Source organism: Mirounga leonina, unplaced genomic scaffold (assembly GCF_011800145.1).
Source record: "Mirounga leonina isolate KUSES-001 unplaced genomic scaffold, KU_Mleo_1.0 Mir_94, whole genome shotgun sequence".
NCBI lineage: Eukaryota > Metazoa > Chordata > Mammalia > Carnivora > Phocidae > Mirounga > Mirounga leonina.
In genome coordinates, this window is record NW_023270855.1 from 50,662,897 (window position 1) to 50,681,047 (window position 18,151).

At 47.4% G+C, this 18,151-nt stretch overlaps 1 protein-coding gene across 2 annotated transcripts; it reads left to right on the forward strand.

Annotated features, from left to right (window-relative positions):
* Positions 1 to 306: 306 nt before the first annotated feature.
* Positions 307 to 17,765, forward strand: ECSIT (ECSIT signaling integrator). 2 transcript variants are annotated; one of them, XM_034996657.1, is made up of 9 exons: positions 307 to 411; positions 623 to 763; positions 8,538 to 8,656; positions 12,359 to 12,776; positions 13,166 to 13,389; positions 16,188 to 16,245; positions 16,362 to 16,510; positions 16,708 to 16,813; positions 17,418 to 17,765. In XM_034996657.1, exons 3-9 carry the CDS (start codon positions 8,561 to 8,563, stop codon positions 17,672 to 17,674), a joined length of 1,308 nt encoding a protein of 435 aa, XP_034852548.1. In that variant the 5' UTR covers positions 307 to 411; positions 623 to 763; positions 8,538 to 8,560; the 3' UTR covers positions 17,675 to 17,765. The 2 variants fall into 2 exon arrangements, with proteins under 2 accessions (XP_034852548.1, XP_034852549.1); XM_034996658.1 differs by having other exon boundaries at positions 350 to 419.
* Positions 17,766 to 18,151: the final 386 nt, after the last annotated feature.

The window sequence follows — 18,151 nt, forward strand, 5'->3', positions numbered from 1 at the left end:
CACTGCTGTCAGTGCTGCATCCTCATCGCCTAAAACTGCGCCTAGCACACGGAGGCGCTCAATAAAGGTTAGTTGAACAAATGAAGGAATCACATCACTTCTACCTTTAATATTTCATTCCCACATTTCAGGTGGAAAAACTGGAGCCTCCAGGTGGAGTCACAAGCCCCGCCCCTCAAGTCCAGCCTCCCAGCCCGGATCGGTCCAGTCACTCTTTTCTCGGCCTTAGTAGAGGCGGGACCAAGGTCTTTCTGCCTTCCTATTGGTGCTGCTCCACTTGGGGCGGGACCTCCCTAAACCGGCGTTCTCGATTTGCTGTCTCCCTGGTGACCCGTGACCTGGAAGCAATCTGGGTAAAATGGCGGCGCCCAGAGATGAGACCGAGCCGGCCCGGAGTCCGCGGCTTGCCGCGTGAGTATGTAGGTCGCGCGTGGGGAGGCGAGCTCGAACTGCTGGGTCCTGGGCGGCCGGTTCTGGGCCGGCAGGGCGGGAGGGCGGCCCAGAGCGACCTAGCTGCAGGGCTAGGGCACCGTGACCTTTTGAAATGCGGGGCGGGGACGTGCTGGGAAAGGCCGCTCTCCGTGTACTCCCCTCCCCACGTCCCTAATCTCCTGTTTTGCAGATGAGACAGCTGAGGCTCAGAGAGGTTAAGGCCCTCTCCCGAAGTCACGCCGCAAGTTGGCCTCTAGGCCGGAATTCGAACCCGCGTCGGTCCGTTTCTCCCAAGAAACCCAGAATCCTGACAGCCAGCCTCAGAGCTGCTGTAGGTACACCCCGCCATGGGGTTCAGACTTATAGATCATAGACGTTTTGTAGAAATTTAGCTCTTCTCCCCATTCAACTGATACTTGTTAGGTACCTACCATATTCCAGGCACTATCCAAGTGCTGGAAACACGGCAATGAGGAAGACAGACAAAGCCTTCGATCTTCCGGGGGAGCCAGACATTAAACAAGTCAGAAATAGAGGGAACAGGTGATTTCAGATGTTAATTGCTAACGATGCATTCATCACGGTGATGGGGCTTTAGATTGGGAGTGGGGCTATGGTCAGGGAAAGCCTCTCATTTGAATATAGACCTGAATGACCAGAGACAGCTATGGACTGATCTGGGGGAAGAAATTTCCAAACAGAGGGAAAAGCAAGTGCAAAGGCTCTGAGACTAGAATAAACTTAGCTTGTTTAAGAAACAGTGTAGCTAAGGGCGCCTGGGTGGCTCAGTCCGTTAAGGGTCTGCCTTTGGCTCAGGTCACGACCCCGGGGTCCTGGGATGGAGCCCGCAGTAGGGCTTCATGCTCCTGGGGAGGCTGCTTCTCCTTCTGCCCCTTACCTTCCCCTTGCTTGTGCTGTCTCTCTCGAATAAATAAATAAAATCCTTAAAAAAAAAAAAAAAAAAGTTGAGTTTGGAGGGGTAGACCCTGTCTGAATATTTTAAGTGTGATAAAACACTAGCGATTTTTAGGCAGAGAACACTGAATTTAGTTTACATTCTAAAAAGCTCCCTCCAGACATGGCAGGGAGAATTGACTGGTGGGAAAGCTGGGTAGGTATTAAAGAGATCATGGATTGGGGTGGTGGCTTGCAGATGGAGAGAAATGGATGTATTTGGGATGGATTTGGAAGTACTTATCAGGACTACTCAGTGGATTGAATGGGTGAATGAGGGACATAGTGGACTCAGAAATGACTCCTAGGTTTGTGGCCTGAATGACTAGGAATGGTGGTATGATTGGCTAGGATTCGGAGGAACAAGTTTAAGCAGGGATATCATTCTGGAGCAAATTAAGTTTGAGATGGCTAGGTATATGCCAAAGTGGCAGTTAGGTATGGAGGCTGGAGCTCAGGACTGTTAGTAACTATTTGGAATTCAGGGCTCCTGGGTGGCTCAGTCGATTAAGCGTCTGCCTTCAGCTCAGGTCATGGTCCCAGGGGCCTGGGATCAAGCTCCGCATTGGGCTCCCTGCTCAGCGGGGAGTCTGCTTCTCCCTCTCCCTCTGCCTCTCCCCCCACTGGCTTGTGCTCTCTTTCACTCACTCTCACTCTCTCTTTCAAATAAATAAATAAAATCTTTTTTTTTTAAGATTTTATTTATTTATTCATGAGAGACAGAGAGAGAGAGGCAGAGGGAGAAGCAGGCTCCCAAGGAGCAGAGAGCCCGATGCAGGACTCGATCCCAGGACCCTGGGATCATGACCTGAGCCGAAGGCAGATGCTTAACCATCTGAGCCACCCAGGCGCCCAAATAAAATCTTTTAAAAAAATAACTATTTGGAATCCATCAGCACATAGATCATCATTTCTGAGACTTTAACACACATATGAGAAACCTGGACTCTTCTTCAAATGTGGATTCTGATTCAGGAGGTCTGGGTTAGGGCTGAGATTCTACTTTTCTAACGAGCTCCTAAATGATAATGTTGATATGGCTGGTCCCTGGAACACACTTTGAGTAGTGAAGATTCAGATAAGGTCTTACTTTGGGCTGCATATTAGAGTCATTGGAGTGTCTTAGAGTTGTGTTTTTTTTTTTTTTTTAAGATTATTTATTTGAGAGCATAAGTGGGGGGTGGAGGGCAGAGGGAGAGGGAGAAGCAGACTCCCTGCTGAGCAGGGAGCCCTACATGGGGCTCAGTCCCTGAGCCAAAGGCAGGTGCTTAACTCACTGAGCCACCCAGGCACCGCTGGAGTGCTTTAAAATGCTGATGCCTGGGCGCCTGGGTGGCTCAGTTGGTTAAGCAACTGCCTTCGGCTCAGGTCATGATCCTGGAGTCCTGGGATCGAGTCCCGCATCGGGCTCCCTGCTCGGCGGGGAGTCTGCTTCTCCCTCTGACCCTATCCCCTCTCATGCTGTTTCTCTCTCTCTCTCTCTTTCTCAAATAAATAAATAAATAAAATCTTTAAAAAAATAAATAAATAAAAAATAAATAAATAAAATGCTGATGCCTGGGCCCTAGATTTAGATACTTTGATTTATTATATACAGGGTATGGCCTGGATATGGGGATTTTTTTTTTTTTAATTTTATTTATTTATTTGACAGAGAGAGACATAGTGAGAGAGGGAACACAAGCAGGGGGAGTAGGAGAGGGAGAAGCAGGCTTCCCCGCAGAGCAGGGAGCCCGATGTGGGGCTCGATCCCAGGGTCCTGGGATCACGACCTGAGCCAAAGGCAGACGCTTAACGGCTGAGCCACCCAGGCGCCCCTGGATATGGGGATTTTTAAAAGCTCTCTAGATGATTCTAATATGAACAAGGTTTGAGAACCATTAGTGCTGCCTACAGTAGTAGAGAGAGGAGAGGAACAAGTTGAAAGACACCTCAGGGTAGCAGACAGACACATCCAGAATGTGGGATACTTTGCAGCTTTATTACTCAAAGTATGATCCCCAGACCAGCAGCATCAGTATCATTTGGAAGCTTGTTGGATGTATAAGGTCTTTAGCTCTACCCCAGACTTGCTGGATCAAAATCTGCATTCTTTTAAAAAGATTTTATTTATTTATTTGACAGAGAGCAGGAGAGAGAGTGAGAGAAAGCACAAGCAGGGGGGGAACAGCAGAGGGAGAGGGAGAAGCAGACTCCCCGCTGATCAGGGAGCCCGACGCGGGGCTTGATCCCAGGACCCCGGGATCACGACCTGAGCCAAAAGCAGGCGCTTAATCAACTGCGCCACCCAGGTGCCCCCAAAATCTGCATTTTAACAAGATCCTGGGTGATTTAGCTGCACATTCAAGTTTGCAGACATTGCAAACTTTAAAGAAGGAAGTGGGTCTTGCTGATTGGCTGAGAAATAGCCTGGGTTCTAGGAAGAAAATCTAGAATGCCAAGAAAGTGGGAGGAGGGCCTCACCCATGGTGCATGCTTCTGAGAAATTGAGCAAAATGAGGCCTGAGAAATAATCATTGGCTTTGGTAACAAAAGGGGCCTTTACAAATGGTGTCAGTGGAGTGGTTGGGACAGCAGCCAAGCTGGAGAGAATGAGGAAGCATAGTGTGTATATACCTCTTGGGAGAAGCTTTGCTGTAAAGGGAGCAGAGATGTGGAGCAGACGCTGGAGGGAGTCTTTGGGACAAGATGGGAGATGCTAGAGAAAGTTTAAATGGTAATAATAATCCAGATACTTCCCAGCTCATTTATTATCCTGATACCAAATCACACACACTCAAAACTACAGACCATTATCTCTTATGAATGTGGATGTAAAAATCCTCAACAAAATAACTAGCAAACCAAATTTTAGCAACATATAAAAAGGATTATACACCATGACCAAGTGGAATTTGTCCCAGAAATGCAAAATTACTTTAAAATCTGAAAACCAGTTAATGTTACATACCGTATTAATAGAATAAAAGACAAAAACGACATGATTGTTTCAGTAGTTGCAACAAAAAGTACTTAACAAAATCCAGTACTGTTTCTTTTCTTTTTTTTTTTTTTAAAGATTTTATTTATTTTTTTGACAGAGACACAGCGAGAGAGGGAACACAAGCAGGGGCAGTGGGAGAGGGAGAAGCAGGCTTCCCGCAGAGCAGGGAGACTGATATGGGGCTTGATCCCAGGACCCTGGAACCATGACCTGAGCTGAAGGCAGACGCTTAACGACTGAGCCACCCAGGCGCCCCCCAGTACTGTTTCTGATGAAAACATTCAACATCTGGATATAGAAAGGAATTTTTTTAAGATTTTTATTTATTTATTCTAGAGAGAGAGCGTGAGGGAGAGGGACAAGCAGACCCCATGCTGAGGGTGGAGCCTGATGTGGGGCTCAGTCTCACAACCCTGAGATCACAACTTGAGCCAAAATCAAGAGTCGGACACTCAACCAACTAAGACACCCAGGCACCCCTAGAAGGGAATTTCTTTAACCTTATAAAGCCCATTTATGAAAAACCCACAGCTCACATCATACTTAATGATGCTTTTCCCCTAAGATCAAGAACAAAAAAGGATATCAACTCTTGCCACTTTGTACTGATGGTTCCAGCAAGGGCACTTGGGAAAGAAAAATAAATAAAAGACATCCAGTTTGGAGAGAAAGAGGTAAAACTCTATTTGCAGGTGATGTAATCTTGTATATAGAAAATCCTAAAGAATAATAAAAAGCGGGCGCCTGGGTGGCTCAGATGGTTAAGCATCTGCCTTCGGCTCAGGTCATGATCTCAGGGTCCTGGGATCGAGTCCCACATTGGGCTCCCTGCTCCTTGGGAGCCTGCTCCTCCCTCTGCCTCTCTCTCTCTCTCATGAATAAATAAAATCTTTAAAAAAATAAAAATAAAATAAAATAAAACTTTAAAAAATAATAATAATAATAAAAAGCTATTGGAACTAATAAGTGAGTTCAGCAAGGTTGCAGGATATAAGATTAAATATATGAATATAAATTGTATTCCTATATCCTGGCCCTGAATAATGCAGAAATGAAATTAAGAAAATAATCCCACATATAATAGCTCCATAAAGAATGAAACATAAACAGGGGCACCTGGCTGGCCCAGTTGGTAGAGCATGTGACTCTTGATCTTGGGGTTGTGAATTCAAGCCCCGTGTTGGGTGTAGAGATTACTTAAAAATAAATCTTAAAAAAAAAGAATGAAATATGAATAAATTTGACAAAATGAGTAAAAGACTCATACACTGAAAACTATAAAACGTTGTTGAGAGAAATTAAAGATGACCTAAATAAATGGAGAGGTATCCCATGTTCATGGATCAGAAGACTTCATATTATTAAGATACCAATATTCCCTAAATTGATCTATAGACTCAACACAATCTCTATCAGAATCCCTCTGACTTTTTGCAGAAATTGACAGCTGATTCTAAAATCTGTATGTAATTGCAAGGGACCCAGAATAGCCAAAACAATTTTGTAAAAAAAGAACAAAGTTGGAGGACTTATAGTTCCTGATTTTAAAATTTAAAAAACTATAATAATCACAACAATGTGGTGCTGAGATGCCTGGGTGGCTCAGTCGGTTAAGCGTTTGCCTTCAGCTCAGGTCATGATTCCAGGGCCCTGGGATCGAGTCCCACGTCGGGCTTCTTGCTCAGAGGGGAGTCTGCTTCTCCCTCTGCCTGCCACTCCCACCTGCTTGTTCTTTCTCTCTGACAGATAAATAAATAAAATATTTAAAAAGAAAGCAAAACAAAAACAGTGTGATACTGGCATAAGACCCAACATATAGATCAATGGAATTGGGAGCCCAGAATTAAACTCTTATATTTATGGTCAGTTGATTTTCAGGAAGAATGCCAAGACAAAAGAGTACACTTATCATGATGAGCACTGAGTAATATATAGAACTGTTGAATCACTTTATTGTACAGCTGAAACTAATATAACTATGTTAACTATACTGAAATTAAAATTTTAAAACTTAATTAAAAAAAAAAAAGGATGCCAAGACAAATGGGGAAGAATGGTCTCTTCAACAGATAGTACCAAGACAACTGGATATCCATTTGAAATGAATCCCTTTCTCACACCATACACAAAAATTAATTCAAGGTGGATCATAGGACTGAATGTAAGAGCTAAAGCTATTAAACTCTTAGAAGAAAATAGGAATAAATCTCTCTTTTTTTTTTTTAAGATTTATATTATTTGAGAGAGAGAGGGAGAGGAGTCCCAAACAGACTCCACGCTGAACGTAGAGCCCAATGCAGGGGCTCAGTCTCACAACCCTGAGATCATGACCTGAGCTGAAACCAAGAGTCAGATGCCTAACAAACTGCGCCACCCAGGCGCCCCAACATAGGAATAAATCTTTATGACCTTGGCCTCGGCCGTGGTTTTTTAGATACAACATCAACCTTACAGCTATAAAAAACATAAATTGGATGTCATCAAAATAAGACTTGTGCTGCAAACAGTAACATCAAGAAAGTGAAAAGATGACCCAAAGAATGGGAGAAAGTATTTGTAAATCACAAGGGTTAGTATCCTGAATATATAAAGAACCCTTACAACTCAGTGATAAAAAGATAAGTAGCCCAATTTTTTAAATGTTCAAAGGATCTAAATACACATTTCTCCAAAAAAGATACACAATGGCCATTAAGGACATGAGAAGATACTCGGCATCAATTTTTAGGGAGGTGCAAATCCAACCATGAGATATCACTTCACATACACTAGTGTGTCTAATCAAAAAGCCCACAAGAATTGGCAAGTATGTGGAGAAATTGGAACCCTTATATATTGCTGGTGAGAATGTAAAATGGTGTGGCCACTTTAGTTGGCAGAGGGCGCTGGGCTGTGTCAGTTGGTAGAGCATGTGACTCTTGATCTGGGGGTCGTGAGTTCAAACTCCACGTTGCGCATGGAGCCTACTTACAATAAAAAAACAGTTTGGCAGTTCCTCAAAATGTTAGACATAGAATTACCATATGTCTCAACAATTTGACTTCTATGTATATACCTAAGAGGCATGTAAGCACCTGTTCACACAAAACTTCACATAAGTGTTCATTGCAGCGTTAGTCATAATAGTCAGAAAGTGGTAATGCCAAATGTCCATCAATTGATGAATGGATAAACAAAGCATGGTTATATCCGTATAATGGAATTTTTTGGCAATTAAAATGAATGAAGTCTGATACTGCTACAATATGGATAAACCTGAAACACCTGCTAAGCGAAAGAAGCTAGTTGCACAAGAGTACGTGTGGTATGGCTCCTTTTATACGAACTACCCAGAGTAGGCAAATTATAGAGACAGTGGGTTAGTGATTGCCTGAGGGAAAATGAGAGGGACTGCTGATGGGTATAGGTTTTCTTCTTGGGGTGACGAGAATGTTCTAAAATAAGATTGTAGTGATGGTTGCACGACTGTGAATATACTAAAAAACCATTGAATTTTACACTTGAAAAGGGTGAACTATATGATATGTGAATAAAATTGATTAAAAAAAAAAAAAAAAAGATCCAGAAGTGCCTGGGTGGCTCAGTTGGTTAAGCATCTGACTCGGTTTCGGTTCAGGTTATGATCTCAGGGTTGTGAGATTGAGCCCTGTGTCGGGCTCCTCACTGGGCATGGAACCTGCTTAAGATTCTCTCTCTCCCTCTGCCCCTCCCCCTCTCATGTGTACTCTCTCATATTTTTTATTTGAGAGAGAGAGAGAGAACAGGGGGAGGGGCAGAGGGAGAAGCAGAATCCCCACTGAGCAGGGAGCCCAACGGGAGACTTGATCCCAGGCCCCTGAGACCATGACCTGAGCCGAAGGCAGATGCTTAACCAACTGAGCCACCGAGGCGCCCCATAAATAAATCTTAAGAAAAAAAAAAAAGATCCAGTAGGGAGGGAGACCATGGCAGGAGCAAATTCCTCCAGTTAGTGGAGGGTTTAGCCCAACAACGTAGGGATCCTTGGTTGCAACACCCATTTTAAGTCCATTCTGTGGATGAGGAGACCAGGGGGGCTGGTCAGTTAGCCATGCCAACCGGGAACATGGTCTCTGCCCATGAGGGGTCTCATCTCTGTTAGCAGGTGGGGTGCCAGGCTGATGCTGTCTTTTTTTTCTTTCTCGGCCAGGTGGTCATCTGACGAGCAGCGGCATGAGCTGGGCCCAAGCCATCCTGCTGGCCCGGGGCCTCTCTCGGGGCTGGGGAGGCATCTGTGGGGCCACCCTCATGGGAGCCCCCTTCTCTCAGGTAACCATCAGCCGAACAGTTGTCCGCTCACACCAGCTGGCCTATCTGCTCTGAGGGTCAGCTGAATGGGCCTTACTCATTTTAAGAAGCACTGCGGTCCATGTGGGTAGGGGGGTTGAATTTGGAAATGAGGATAGAGGAGCTAAGTAGATTTGGGTGGTGACTTGTGGGTAACTCCTGCATCCATTTGTAAAGATGTGGGCAGAACATTGAACTTCTGTCCCTTCCCAGAGTGACCAGATGGCCTAAGCCAATCAATGAGCACAGACAGCAGTAACAGTGATGATAATAATAATCAGGCATACCTTGTTTTATTGTGCTTCACAGATAATGCGGGGTTTTTTTGGTTTTTACAAGTTGAGGGTTTGTGGCAACCCTCTGTCGAGCAAGTCTGGTGGTGCCATTTCCCAACAACATTTGCTCATTTCCTGTCTCTGTGTCACATTTTGGTAATTCTTGCAATATTTCAAACTTACTCATTATTATCATGCATGTTATGGTGATCCGTGAGCAGCGATTATGACCCTCTGAAAGCTTAGATGCTGGTTAGCATTTTTAACAAGAAAGTATTTTTTAATTAAGGTACGTACATTTCTTTAGACATAATGTTATTTTTCACTTTATAGACTACAGTATAATGTAAACCTAACGTTCCTATGCATTGGGAAGCCAAAAATTCATTTGGCACACTTTATTGTGACATCTGCTTTACTGTGGGGGTCTGGAACTGAACCCTCAATATCTCGGGGGTATGCCTGTGCTTCCCTTTTTGAGCACATCCTCTGTGCCAGGCCCTGTGCTATGCTTTTTGTTTACATTATCTCCTTTGTGGTGTCTCCCCTTCTTTTGGGCATTCTAGAGCTTCCTTTCTGATTTTTGACCTATGCACATACCACCTGCAGAATTAGTTGCCTACGATTTCACTTTAAATGGACACTTTTTTTTTTAAGGTCACCTTACATAAATAGGACATTGGGATGGCTGTTGGGGCAGCAGAGCAGAGGGACTAAGGGCAGGGACTCTGATCTCAGCTCTGTCACTTTGCAGCTATGGGACACCAGACATCCCATTTCACCTCTCTGGGCCTCAGTTTCCTCCTCTGTAAAATGGGTACACTAAGAGCACACTCTCTCTCAATGGGCAATTGGAAAGATTAAATGAGCTTCACACTCAGAAAGTGGTCAACAATACCTGGAAGAATATTGAGTAACTTAACTATTAGCTCTTATATGCCAAATAGATAGATACATCTCTCTCTCTCTCATATATATATATATATATATATTTTTTTTTTTTTTAAGTAGGCTCCATGCCCAATATGGGGCTTGAACTCATGACCCTGAGATCAAGAGTCGCATGCTCTACCAACTGAGCCAGCCAGGAGCCCCTCACCATGTATTTTTATTTATTTATTTATTTATTTATTTATTTATTTTTTAAAGATTTTATTTATTTATTTGACAGAATGAGAGAGGGAACACAAGCAGGGGGAGTGGGAAAGGGAGAAGCAGGCTTCCCGCAGAGCAGGGAGCCCAATGTGGGGCTCGATCCCAGGGTCCTGGGATCACGACCTGAGCCGAAGGCAGACGCTTAACGACTGAGCCACCCAGGCGCCCCCGCCATGTATTTTTAAAGATGCCTTGTATATAGCCATTCTAATTTAAACATTCAGTTTCACTTAAAATAAGAAATTTGGTAGTATACTATCCATACAGGGGTGAGCAAACATTTTCGTAAAGAGTCAGATACTAAGTATTTTTGGCTTTGCAACCCACACAATCTCAGTTACAACTACTCACCTCTGCCAATGTAATGCAAATACAGCCCCAGACTAGACATCATGAATGTGCCTGGCTATATTTGAATATGACTTTATTGACAAAAGTAGACAGCTGGCCATAGTTGCCCCTCAGGTTTGCCCCCAGCAGCCTCCACTCCCCACTCTGGGGAACAAGGTCTGCTTGACCCAAGGGAAACACCATCATAACAGATGGGGAAACTGAGGCCTGAGCAGTAAAGTGGGATGTGGGCATCACCTAGCAGAGGACAGTCAAGCCAAGATTCCTTCTGATTCCAAAATCTGCATTTTCTTTTTTAAACTCAGTCGTTGAGATGTATCTTTTGAACAGATAATACTGTTAGTTCCAGTGGGCAATTCAAATAGTTCTGGGGCTACACCAGACAAGGGTCTGTCCCTCTTTTGCTTGGCCACCACTTAGCTCCTCTCTCTAGAGGCAAGAGGTGTTACCCACTTAATGCATTTCTTCCCAGACATACTTTACAGGAGCAAAAAACGTATATGCGTACAGTCAATTCTCATTATCCACAGTAGTTACGTTTTATAAAGTGGCCGCCTACACCGAATTAGTTAGTGAATACTAAACCATCGCTTCCAGGGAAATATGGGGTAGGTTCCTGTGAGCCTCTGCTCACATTTTCATCAACCAGTCAATACATACCTTGTTGTATGTGTGTTTCTGTTTAAAGACATCTTATTGGCTGTATATTGTTGATTCGTGAACACTAAACTCCCAGCCACCAGCGCTATAACTCACGCCTGAATGAAGCTCCGCTACCACATGCTATTTTCTCTGTAAGGAGCAGCAGAGCCTTCTTTCAGGGAGGAACACTAGACAGCCCTTCAGCACTATGCTTGGGGGCCATTTTCCACAGCAAAATCACCAATAAGAAGATGTGAAAACCATGGGGCACCTGAGTGGCTCAGTCGTTAAGCTTCTGCCTTTGGCTCAGGTCATGGTTCCAGGGTCCTGGGATCGAGCCCCGCATCAGGCTCGCTGCTCAGTGGGAAGCCTGCTTCTCCCTCTCCCACTCCCCCTGCTTGTGTTCCCTCTCTTGCTGTGTTTCTCTCTGTCAAATAAATAAAATCTTTAAAAAAAAAAAAAGAAGATGTGAAAACCGTGCACTAAAAAAACATCTCTAAGAGGACACTTGTTGACAGCGTGCGAGCCGAAACAAGAAGGCCGAGTGTCGCCTTGTTCGAACTCAGCTGGGAATGAACAGACTTGGACGACTCCAATTGTTCACCGCACTGCATGTGTCTGTGAATGATCAGGAAAGTGTTAAGAGTATTGACTTTGGGATTACAAATCAGTTTTAGCAAGTAGGCAAATATGCAACTAGGGAATCCACAAATAATGAAGATCTATTATATAGGAGTTGGTGAGGTTATTTTACACCTCTGGGAACTTACTCTACACCGTTGCACACGTTGCTTTTTTTCGCTTCATAATATACCTGGGAGCTCGTTCTGGGTCACACAAGACCCTCCTCAGTGCCTCTCAGAGATGCAGGTGCTCCCAGTTCACGTTCACGGCCAGGTGCTTAGCCATTTCCTTGCGGATGCACATTGTGGCCATTTCCACCACTACAGTGGACACGCAGACAGCATTTGGCCCAGGTTTTGTTTATAGCTGTTGGATTTGCAAACCCGATACAGGATCCCTCCATCAGAGGGTGTGTTTGCCATGGTGAATGTGGCCAAGCAGCCTCCATGGGGGTTTCACTGTTGTGTTCTCACACTTTGTAACGGTGCCTGATCTTGGGCTTGTCACCACAGCACCACACCTCCTCAGGGGCCCTTTGGGATGCCCACTGGCACCTTTCCCAGGAAAGAGCCAGCCCGGCAGTCCCCCCAGGGGCCCTGGGAGGTGCCAGATTCCGGTAACGGTTCTCTGTCCCCAGGTGCCTCTCCGGGTCCCACGGGGCCTCCACTGCAGCGCAGCTGCCCATAACTCTGACTCGTGGCTGGTCCCGCCCGGGCCTGAGCCCCGGAAGGGACCCACGAAGGCCCTGACCCTCCATGAGGAGCTGTTCCAGCAGGCACCGGAAGGGGCGCGGGACAAGGCGAACTTCGTGCGCGTGGTGCAGAACTTCGGGCAGCACAATGTGCACAAGCGGGGCCACGTGGACTTCATCTACCTGGCCCTGCGCAAGATGCAGGAGTACGGTGTCGAGAGGGACCTGGCTGTCTACAACCTGCTGCTTGACATCTTTCCCAAGGAGGTCTTCCGGCCTCGAAGCATCTTCCAGAGCATGTTCATCCACTACCCACGGCAGCAGGAGTGTGGGATCGCTGTCCTGGAACAGATGGAGAGCCACGGTGAGGCCATCAGGCTCAGGGGTGGGGAGTGGGTTTCTTCCTTCTCCCTGGTCTTGGGCCCCTCCACTGCTCCACAGCTCTAACTTGTCTTTTCTCTGCCTGTCTGTCTGTTTGGCTGGCTTGCTCCCCTACCCACCTCAATCTCTCCTCTGTCTCCCTTCTCTTTCCTCTCTCCCTCGGACTGTTCCTTTCAGTTCTAATTCTGTTCTCCCTCTCTGTCATCAATCCCCTGACTTCAATTCTTCCTGTCTCTGGTTCTTTCCATCTGGGCCTCCTCCTGATTCCCTCTTGATCCCGGCTCCCCTGCCCCTCTCTGTCTCCCATGTCTCTGTCTCCCCTTCCCCCTGCGGCCCCCTGCCTGAGGCTCTGCCTCCTTCTGCCCGACATAGGCGTGATGCCCAACAAGGAGACTGAGTTCCTACTGATTCAGATATTTGGACGGAAAAGTTACCCCATGCTCAAGTACGTGCGCATGAAGCTGTGGTTCTCCCGCTTCAAGAATATCAACCCCTTCCCTGTGCCCCGGGACCTGCCCCAGGACCCTGTGGACCTGGCCAAGTTGGGCCTGCGGCACATGGAGCCCAACCTCAGCGCCACGGTCACCATTTACCAGGTATCCACCCCTGTCCACACCCTCAGCTGCAACCCCAGCCTGGGCCCCCTCACTCACCTTGAGTGATTGTGCTGAGACAGGCTGAGCCCTCACTAGGTTCCCGTGGCCCTCACTCCTCACTGCAGCTTGACCTCTGACCTCTCCTCCTGCCCCTCTCCCCACACTGTATTCTGGGATTTGTCTTCCTTTCTGGAGCTTGAGCCTTCCTTTTTTTTTTTTTTTAAGATTTTATTTATTTATTTGAGGGGGTGGGGGAGGGGTAGAGGGAGAGGGAGAATCTCAAGGCAGACTCCACGCTGAGCTTAGAGCCCAATGCAGGGCTTGATCCCAGGACCCTGAGATCATGACCTGAGCCGAAATCAAGAGTTGGACGCTCAGCCGGCTAAGCCACCCAAGTGCCCCAGTTCCCAAGCATTCTATGCCAGTTTACTTCTAAGGCCTTTGTGCTTACTGCTCCCTCTGCCAGGACCACTCCTCCCTGGGAGTTCATGTTCTTCCGATCTCATCTATGCTGTCCCTTCCTCAGGATCCCCTTCCTGACCACCCTGGCTCAGGCACGGGGTGCCTGGCTTGGTTGCTTATTTACCATGACTCAGTTTCCCCTGTGTCTCCCAAGGTTCAGCACAGGGTCTGGCACAAAGCTGAGCTCAGCAGTTGTTTGTTGAATGACTGAATGAAACAGTCCACACACGCACACACACACACACACGCCCCGGTGTCCTAGGGGCCCACTCATGCCAGACCACATGGAGGATCCTGTGGTCCTGGAGGCTGACCCCAGGTAACAGTTTCTCTCAGAGCTGCTGGTTCTGAGATGGAGAAGCACTGGGGGCTGTGGGAGCCCAGAAGGGGCAAGAGGAAGGGAGGGCTTCCTGGAGGAGGTGAGGGTGAGCTGCACTCAGGTGGGACAAGACAAGTAAGGAGAGTATTCTAGACAGAGGGAGCAGCATGGGCTGGGGTTCAGAGGGCAGCTGGGAGATGCAGAAAGGGCTTCTGGCCAGTGCAGGGGGTCAGGCTGGGGGAGAAGGGGCACGGAGGCATCAAGCTAAAGAGTGTGGTTTGAACTGGTTGGTGGGGAGGGAGCCACCGGGAAGTTTTAAGAAGAGGAAGGATGGGGTGGGAGTCATGTTTCTGGAGGGAGTTTCTGTTTCAAAAGCACCCTCCGTTGGCCATGTGGATGGTACTGAATGCGGGCGGGCAGAGGACCGAGGGGTTAGGACAGTAGGTAATGGGGTGTTCGGGTGAGAAAGGACAGAGACTTGGCCTGGAGCACATCGCAGAGGAACGGTAGTCTTTAACTCATTTCTTCATTTTGGAAAGTAAAGCATTAGAAGCCACATAGTCCTCAAGTACACACAATGAAGAGTTCTCCTCTCCTAGCCTGGCCCTTCAGTCTCCAGGCTCCTTCCCCAGAGGTGACCACATCTGTGTCTCCTTCCAAAGAGATCCTATGCATTTGCAAGCAGATATATCCTTTGTATGTATTCTTGTTTCCCCTCATTATGAAAAGTACGTACAGAAAGGTTGAAAACATGGTAAAATGATCACCAACACTACTTAGATTTAGAATAGAACAATTCAAGACTCCATCAAGAGGGCATTGTCTATGTAGATTCTAACACTTCAGTCAGATTGGTTAAAAAAAAGGGGGGGGCAAGTGAAAAGTTGAAGTATTTTCAGTGGTACAGTAAGCTCCCTTCAGTGTGAGAAGTAGGGGAAATAAAAGTGCATGTACCTATTTGCCTATTTTCACAAAAATAAATAATGCAAAGATGAATCTGAAATGGATAGAAACGATTATCTCTGGGCAGGCGGAGGAGATGGGGTAGAGAGAACAGGAGTGGAAGAGAGACAGCTATTTAATATGGATTGACTTTTAAACTATGAAAATGTTTACATGTATTTTTTAATTCAAAGGGGGGGGTAACTCCCCTAAAATTGAAAACAAACAGAAACAAATGGATATGGCTAAATATCAAATTGATAGTATAATCAGTGAGAGAAAAAGTTCTTCCGAGTCAGTTGTCCAACTGCCCATCCTTAGTGGCATCTATTCTAAGAACAAACATACCTGTAGGGAAATCCTAAGCTTAATCCCATAGCAGTATGGTTAGCAGTAATATCAAAACTATTTCTATAGTTTGATGGATGAGTAAGTGTATTACTATTGATAGGAACCAAGATTTTTAGTGTGAGAAAAAGAGAGAGAAAAATATACAAACAGATGTAAAAGAAATCCATAGTGTGAAATTTAAAATGAAAAATCAGTATTGGGGTGCCTGGGTGGCTCAGTCAGTTAAGTGTGCGACTCTTGATCTCAGCTCAGGTCTTGATCTCAGGGTCGTGAGTTTGCTGATTTGCTTCTTGTGTCTCCTTCTTGGAGTATACTGTGCACGTGAAATTATTTTTCTTTTTAAAACTTCACAAGCACAGAGCATTTACTATGTGCCAGGCACTGTTCTCGGCATTTTAGAACCATCTGAATTAAGTGGTGTTATCTCCATTTTGCATCTGGAGAAACTGAGGCACACAGGTACATCGACTTGACCACAGTCACACAGCCTGTGTGGCAGATCCCAGATTTTAACACAGGCAGGCTCTAAGGTTCCCTCTGTGTACACATTTTAAATGACGGCAGCTAGTGCCAAATTGGATAGAAGTAAGGAAGGGATGGGCTTGAGTGATGGGTAGACCAAGAGGAGCCCTGAATTCGCTGGGATCCCCTTCCCCCATTTTTCTCCCCAGCTCTTCTATAGGGGCTGGGGGCCACAAGCTTCCACCCCTACTCCTCCTTGCAGATGCCTTCTTCCAAAGACTCCACAGGTACAGCAGATCCCACCGAGCCCCACATTGTAGGTAAGGCTCTGGCATGGGGGTGCTGGATTCCCACCAGGCCTGCTGGGTGGGCTCCCTGGGCCTTTGGCCAGAGTCCATCAGCCAGGGCCCCCTGGGCATGTGTGTCTCCACACCAGGAATCCAGACTCCTGAACAGCAGGCTGCCTTGGCCCAGCACAACCCAGCCCGGCCTATCTTCGTCGAGGGCCCCTTTTCCCTGTGGCTCCGAGACAAATGTGTCTATTATCACATCCTCAGAGCTGACTTGCTGCCCCCTGAGGAGAGGGTAAGGACCCAAAGCATGAGTGGGGGGGGGGGTATGGGTGTGTTTGGGGGGTTGTTGGCACCAGCCTGAGGGCTCATGTTAGGTCTCAGAGGGGCAGGCAGAAGGGGAAGGGATAGCTCCTGGTTTCGGGAGGTAGGCTGTAGCTGGCTGCAAGATTCTGGGCCTCTGACCCTGCTGTACCCGCCTCCCTGGGGTAGGAAGTGGAAGAAATTCCAGAGGAATGGAATCTCCACTACCCGATGCAGCTGGACCTGGATTACGGGAGGAGCAGCTGGGATGACTATGAGTTTGACATCCATAAAGGTAAAACTGGGATGGGCAGGTTTCCAAACACCGGACATAATGAGGCCTCTGGGGTGGAAGGGTGGCACTCAGGCTGAGACCCAGCCCAGTTACCCCACATGCAGACCCAGTAGATGTCCAAGTACACACACACACACACACACACACACACTCCCAGGGGACACACACACGTACTCCCAGGGGACACACACACACACACACACACACACACGTACTCCCAGTGGCTCCAGGCCTGTCAGCCCTTGGTCATGGAGCATCTCTGTGCTGGCTACTGAGTGTGACCAGGACAAGCCAAGCTCCTCCCCTTGAGCAGCTCTGGGCAGTGGGGGAACAGGCAAGTTAAGTTATATTCTTGGGGTCTCAAGGGAGGAGCACACCATCTAGCATGGGTGGGATGTGGGGAGACTTCCTGGTGGAATGTTGAAGACCCAGGAGGCATCACTCAGGTGAAGCATGGGATTAGCAATCTAGGTAGATGGGCTATCTTGTGCAAAGGCTTGGATGCACAAGAAACATCCCACCTGTGGCCTGGAAGGGGTGCAGGCATGGGAGGTGCTCCTCCAGTCCCCACTGCACAAACTCTGAGCACCTGTTTCCCCAACAGTGGAGGAAGGCCCTGTCTTCGCCATATGCATGGCGGGTACCCACGACCAAGCTACACTGGCCAGGTGGATCCAGGGCTTGCAGGAGACCAACCCAGCCCTGGCCCAGATCCCCGTGGTCTTCCGCCTGGCGGGGTCCACCGGGGAGCTCCTGGCGTCCTCCTCCGGGCTGGAGGAGCCGCCCCCACCCCCGCCCCCACCAGAGGGCCAGGAAGAAGAGGAGGACAGTCAGCAGCGACAGCAGCAGGGCCAGAGCTGAGCTTGAGCGATCACCCGCACAAGCTGTGGACTGGTGTGATAGCGTGAGATGCCTTTTGAGTGTACAGCAAATAAAAGTTTTGCGTCTTGGGGCTGCCCTCTCTCTTCTCTGGCAGTGTGGCGTTTCTTTCCCTTTAATGCTTGGTGGGCTGGCTTTTCAAGGGATCTGCAGCATCCGGGACGGACAGATTGGACTCCAGGCTTTCCCTCTCCCTTCACCTGACAGCTCGTCCCCTTCCCTTGTCATCTCCAGGATGCATTCAGGATGAGGCGTGGAGGGAGGAGCCCCTACCTCCCAGGGTCTACGGGCTCATCTAGGTCTTTTTTCCCGCGGCTGGCCTCAACTCAGCCCCTCCCTCGGTCTCTGCGAAGTTAGAAAGTTTAACAGAGAAAAGGAGTAAGAGAAGAATGGGTTGTTGCTAGCGCTTGTGGCGCGCATGCGCAGTTTCTGCTCTCGGTCTCCTCTTGGCGCCGTGGG